Below are 6,373 nucleotides of genomic sequence, written 5' to 3' on the forward strand. Positions count from 1 at the left end.
CTGAATTCTGATAATTTGTTTTAGGATTCGATTTAAATTAGAGTATCTGCCTTATTCATTTGTCTAAAACATGAACTCAAACACATCAGCTGCACTTTGTTTTGATGAGAGGTGTCGAACAGTAAACTCGGCTGAATACAAATATTATTGTAATCTGATTATTGATTTATTTTGATGTAAAAGATCATTTGTTTTCATTTCCATTTTGTTAATTAATCAACCCATTCAAAGAAATTCAAATGATCCCTTCAAGTAAATCCACCGATTTCCTGTGTGTGTTATTTTTCACTGAAGGAAGATTTAATTTGTATATCTCAAAAGAAAACTAGGGCTACGTTTCAAGTAGGCGCTCTGATACAGCGTGACCAATTTTGTGTCAATTGGACAATGTTACAACAACTTCATTTTCACACTGATCAGTAGGTGGCGCTATGACCCTGAACTAATATTAATACATGGAGCTGATCAGATCAGGATTGTGATCATAGGTCAGTAGTTCGGAGCCGGTTGGATAATGCAGAGTGGATTTACAAAGTACTTCCTGTTTCATGGCGAATCAGTAGGTGGCGCTATGACACTCAGGTAATATTGACACATAGAGCTGTTCAGGCTTGGACTCTGATCATGAGACAGAAGTTTGGTGGTGATAGGACAATTCACATTAGAGTTAGGACAACATTGTCTCCTTCGCCAAAGGAGACAATGTTGTCATTGATGTGCGGCGAAGGATGAACCTTGGCTGTTGCTACACACATGTAGTTTCAGGGGGGTTGAACCTAAATGGCACTAACTTATAGCTCTTTGTAGTTTTGCTTTATTTTGAAGAAATTGTACTTTCTTGATTCTTGTCGTCCTGGGTCTGTTCCCTCGGGGTTGAATGCACTTATTGTAAGTCGCTTTGGATAAAAGCGTCAGCTAAATGAAATGTAATGTAATGAGCCTCGAACACCGAAGTTACAGCAATTTCGCCCTGAAAAAGCCCAAAATGGAAATGCAAATTTTCAAAATACAAAACAGGGCCTCCCACCGCTCGGTGCTCGGGTTCTTTCAAACACATTCATGTCAGTGAAATTATAGATTTCTGTCTTTACAAAGTGAGAACTAAATATGTGTGATAAAGGAAGGTCAGTGTTTGATTGACAGCTGATCTCTGTGCGGAGCAGAAACGTCACCACGAAGAACTTTGATCAACAAACATGGAGACAAAAGAATTTAAAGATTTACACACAGAATCTAAATCACTGCTTTTAATGACTCAAGTCTATTTGGGTTTACAGAACTCAGCTGTGGATCTAGGACAACAAACCCAAACTCCAGCATAGAGAGGCCGAGTGAACGTGGTCTGGACTCTGTGGAGGAGAGTCATGGCGTCAGAGACGCTGTAGAAGGACAGAACACCTGCACTGTGATCCAGGTACACTCCTACTCTGGAGGACACAGGACCTGACACTGGAGTCATGAAGCTGTCGTAATAAAAGACATATCTGTTTCTATAACAATATAATGACCAAGAGTTATAATTGTGTCCAAATAAACCGTCACGTGACTCTCCTGCTCTGCTGATATTCTTGTATGTGACTGCTACACTAACTCCTAGTCCCCCCAACTCCACCTTCATCTCCACCTCCCAGTAACAACGTCCAGTCAGACTCTCTCCACTCAGAACCTGATTCCAATAAGTGAATCTGTCTGGGTGAGCAGAATAAGACTGATCTTCTCTCATACATGTTAATTTTCTGTTTCCCTCAGATAATAACAGCTCTGTGTTTGCTGTGTTTGGATCCAGTGTGATTTCCTGTGAATATCTTAAGAAGTCAGCTCTGGTCTCTGGCTCTGGTTCTCGCAGTAAAACATCCACTTGAGACACAATCTGTAAAATCTCTGTCTCTGTCTCATTCAGAATGTCCTGTAGTTGACCTCTGACCTGTGACACAGCTGCTGTCACGTCCTCAAAGTCCCTCAGAGGACGGATCCTGAAGCTGGATGAGTGTGTAGATCCACTGAGTGGTGACAGTGAGGGGTAGTTGTGTAGAAGCTGGTTGTGATCCTCTGTGTCTGAGAGCTGCTTTAGTTCATGGTCTTTCCTCTTCAGCTCAGTGAGCTCCTGCTCCAGTCTCTCCTGAAGCTCTCTGACTCGACTCACTTCAGTTTCCTGCTGGGATCTGATCTGCTGCTTCACATCAGAGCTTCTTTTCTCCAGCAGAGGGATCATCTCAGTGAGGATCTCCTCACTGTCCTCCACTGCTTTATCAGCAGAGCCATTGACGGCCTCCTCCTCCTGTGGAAGCAGCTTCACGTCTTTCTCTGTGTCCTGGACTCTCTGCTGGATTGTTTGTCTCCTCAGCCCGAGCTCTCTCTGCCTCTCAGTCCTTTCTGCTGCAGCTGACACTGTGTCGTGGTCTTTATGTTCCTCCACAGAGCAGAGATCACAGATACACTGCTGATCAGTGCGGCAGAACATCTTCATCACCTCGTCGTGACGAGAGCAGTTGTTCTCCTGGAGCTTCTCCGAGGGCTTCACCAGCTTGTGCTTCTTCAATGCAGCTGACTGAAGATGAGGCTGGAGGTGTTTTTCACAATAAGAGGCCAAACAATTCAAACAGGACTTGAGAGCTTTCAGTTTTCTCCCAGTGCAGACATCACAGGCCACATCTTCAGGTCCAGCATAGCAGTGATCAGCAGGAGAAGCTTGGAGTCCAGTCTTCTTCAGCTCCTCCAGTGAATCAGCTAACATGGTGTTTTTCTCCAGGACAGGCCTCGGTGTGAAGGTCTGTCTACACTGAGGACAGCTGTAGCTTCCTCTCTCCTCCTCTTTGTCCCAGTGGGTGTTAATACAGCTCTTACAGAAGCTGTGTCCACAGACAGTAGTCACTGGATCCTTCAGTAGATCCACACAGATCCAACAGGAGAATCTTTCTCTGTCCACGTGATTTTCTTGCTGCTCCATTTCAGCTGCTGCCAGAGACTGTAGAACAGATTCACTTCATCTAAACAGAAACAGATCTCTGCTCCTTATTCTTAATCAAATTTAGTTTAAAAACGAGGCTAACCTCCTTTCAGCAGTAGGTGGTGATATTGCTATCAGTTAACTAGACTAATAGATCTGTTCAGGTCAAAAACACTCTTTTCTCTCTTCATATCATATAAATCGTTCATCTTTGCATCTAAGGCATCAAAGGATTCTAACATCACTGACACTGTGACATTAAAGCAAACTGACAACAAATAATTATTTGCTGTAATGAATCCTTTGAAGTGTTCTTTACTGCTCTCGGCTATTGTTAAGCAGCCAAGAGCAGTTTATCAAAGTTTAAAACATGTCACTTCCTGTAGCCAGCAGGTGGCGCTGTAATGCTGAGTCAATATTGATTTGGATCTGACCAGGGCAGGCCTGTGAATGTGTGAATGAGGTTTGAGGCTGAAATAACAATGCACAGAGGAGTTATAATAAATCCCTTTTTTTTGGCGAATCATCAAAATGTCACGCCACGGTCACGGCGTGTGATGAAATCATATATACCGAGGTAGTTTATACAGACACTTTTGACACAGTTTTTACATGGTTGCAGTCAGTGATGAGGAGGAGTACTTCCAAGTGTAAGATGTTCCAAAAACAACACATTTCCTGTTGCCACCAGGGGGTGCTGTGATTTTAATTCATAATTTCTGTGTAGATGTCATCAGGCCGGAACTCTTGTCTTACATGTCTAGTTCGGAGACGATTACACTATGTACGTCTGATATACAGAACATCGTGTTTTGATGGCGTGTAATCCAACTTTGACGCCACGCCACGATCACACCGTGTGATGAAAACTCGAAATTCAAGGTAGTCTATATCTCCATCTTGTTGTGATGACACTCATGTCCATATGAAGTTCATCTGATGAAAACCCTGGGACAAGTACGTCAAAGAATTTATTTTGAAAATGGCCAAAATGGCCACTATATCCCAAATGGCAGGCTTCCTGTTGCGTCTTTCCCATTGCACCTCTAGACTTTTTTTTTCTTTCTAGTCATGATAAACATGGCCTACAATTTTTGTGAAGATCGGTGAAAGCTAACTGAGGGGCTGTTCCTTAGATGGCGCTGTTGAGCCATTTTGCCAGGCCCATTTCAAATTACTTCAGAATACAATCACTTTTTAGGGTTTTGAATTTCCTGCAAAGTTTGGTAAGAATTTGAGCGGCTAGGCCCTGATAAATACAAAACAGGGCCTCCCACGGCCGGTGCTCAGGCTCTAATAACAAACAGTAATACGTCCCATTGTCCATGTTGCCATGCAGAGCACTTCAATAAAAAACTGTTGTGACAACTCCGTGCTGACCCCCACTCAGACTGCTAGGAACCTGGGTGTGACACTCGACTGCCAACTCTCCCTTTCTGCCAACATTACTGCAACAACGCGGTCCTGTAGATTCATGCTTTACAACATCTGGAGAATACGCCCCCTTCTAACTCAGAAGGCGGTGCAGGTTCTGGTCCAGGTTCTGGTCCAGGTTCTGGTCCAGGTTCTGGTCCAGGCCCTGGTCATCTCACGGCTCGACTACTGTAACTCCCTCCTGGCAGGTCTTCCTGCTACTGCCATCCGACCTTTGCAGCTCATCCAGAATGCAGCAGCTCGACTGGTTTTTAACCTAAATTCACTCGCACTACTCCGCTCCTCCGCTCCCTACACTGGCTACCAGTGGCTGCCCGCATCCGGTTCAAAACACTAGTACTCGCATACCATGCTGTAAACAGATCAGGTCCAGTTTACATCCAGGACCTGGTCAAACACTACACACCAGCACGTTCACTCCGCTCTGCTTCAGCTAAACGGCTCGTTGCTCCTTCACTGCGAGCTAAACACTCGTCAAAATCACGACTGTTTGCCGTCCTAGCTCCTAAATGGTGGAATGAGCTCCCACTCGACATCCGGACATCTGAAAGTCTACACATCTTCCGCCGAAAACTAAAAACACACATCTTCAAACTGTACCTTGAATAAAAAAAATAAAAAAAAACTAACCACTTTTGAAACTAACACTTTGGTAGCACTAAAATGTCACTTACTTATAGCACTCTGTAGTTTTGCTTTATTTCGAAGAAATTGTACTGTCTTGATTCTTGTTGTTCTTGGTTTGTACCCTCGGGGTTGAATGCACTTATTGTAAGTCGCTTTGGATAAAAGCGTCAGCTAAATGAAATCTAATAATGTAATGTAATGTTGTCATCTAAACTGAAATATAAAATATAGAATATAATATTATCTCCAAGGAGAAACTTTGAGCAGACAAACTTCCAGGTGGAGTCTCTGCTGCCTCGGCCACTTTGTGGAGCTCTTATGCTGCAGCTCATTACTCCAGCCGCTGTCCGGCCAGGGCTGGTCAGTTGTCCATTTGTCCATTTGTCCATCAGAAGGCCTGAGAGCAGACCACTCTTATCAATATTTCATATAATCATGTTGTGTTTGGTCAATCTGCCTTTTATGGTCCCGTGCTATCTTAAGCTGAAGCCGTCAGTACTTTGGCCGCAGAGGAAATCAATGGGCAGGATAAGATCAGTGGCCTGCTGGTTACTGTAAGTTCAGCATGACTATGTTAACGTTTCCTGTAATGTTGACATCACAACGTTGTTATGAGCGACTGAGGGCGAATCTCAGACACAGCAGTATGTCTGTGATGGAGCCCGTGTGAGGAGAGAGACTCCTATTGGTCCACAGAAGAAAAGTTCTGGGTTGTTTTTATGGTTGTATCAAAAAAAAACCTGCAGGATTGTGTTTATTCTATTATTGTAAAGCATATTGGAGTTATACACACATAGGAAAGATGTAGCTTTGTATATGTAGGTAAAACTTATCAGAGAATAAAAGTGAAATGTTGACAGATGTAATCAAGATCTTCAACTGTATTTCTACACTTTATTTATTGGTATATAAATGATTTCATGCTTATTGAAGCAATGATCCTGATTCTGTGCTGAAACAAGGTGGATGAGAGGAGAGAGCCTCCTATTGTTCCATAGAAGAAAAGTTCTGTGTTGTTTTTATGGTTAAATCAAAAAAATCTGCAGGATTGTTTTTATTCTATAATTGTAAAGAATATTGTAGCTATACACACAGAGGAAAATAGTTTGCATATAAAAGTGTAGCTTTGCAGATGTAGGCAAAACTTATCAGAGAATAAAAGTGAAATGTTTACAGATGTAATCAGGATCTTCAACTGTATTTCTACACTTTATTTATTGGTATATAAATGATTTCATGCTTTTTGAAGCAATGATCCCGATTCTGGTGAATCCTCCTGGATCCAAACATAACAAACTCTTTCCCTTCAGAGTCCAGATGATGAATTATCGCTCAGTTTGATCTCATGAAGCATTTTGATTCCCT

The 6,373-nt window shown here is 42.6% G+C and overlaps 1 protein-coding gene across 1 annotated transcript; it reads right to left on the reverse strand.

Annotated features, from left to right (window-relative positions):
• Positions 1 to 1,261: 1,261 nt before the first annotated feature.
• On the reverse strand, positions 1,262 to 2,947 carry LOC133020189 (tripartite motif-containing protein 16-like). Its single transcript, XM_061086662.1, has one exon. The coding sequence runs from the start codon at positions 2,945 to 2,947 to the stop codon at positions 1,262 to 1,264; it is 1,686 nt and encodes a 561-aa protein (XP_060942645.1).
• Between the last annotated feature and the right edge of the window lie 3,426 nt (positions 2,948 to 6,373).

This window comes from Limanda limanda, chromosome 15, assembly GCF_963576545.1.
Source record: "Limanda limanda chromosome 15, fLimLim1.1, whole genome shotgun sequence".
Lineage (NCBI taxonomy): Eukaryota > Metazoa > Chordata > Actinopteri > Pleuronectiformes > Pleuronectidae > Limanda > Limanda limanda.

What these genes read in the sequence shown, in the direction of transcription:
- LOC133020189 (XM_061086662.1), bottom strand. Translation starts at nt 2,947, where the DNA reads ATGGAGCAGCAAGAAAATCACGTGGACAGAGAAAGATTCTCCTGTTGG.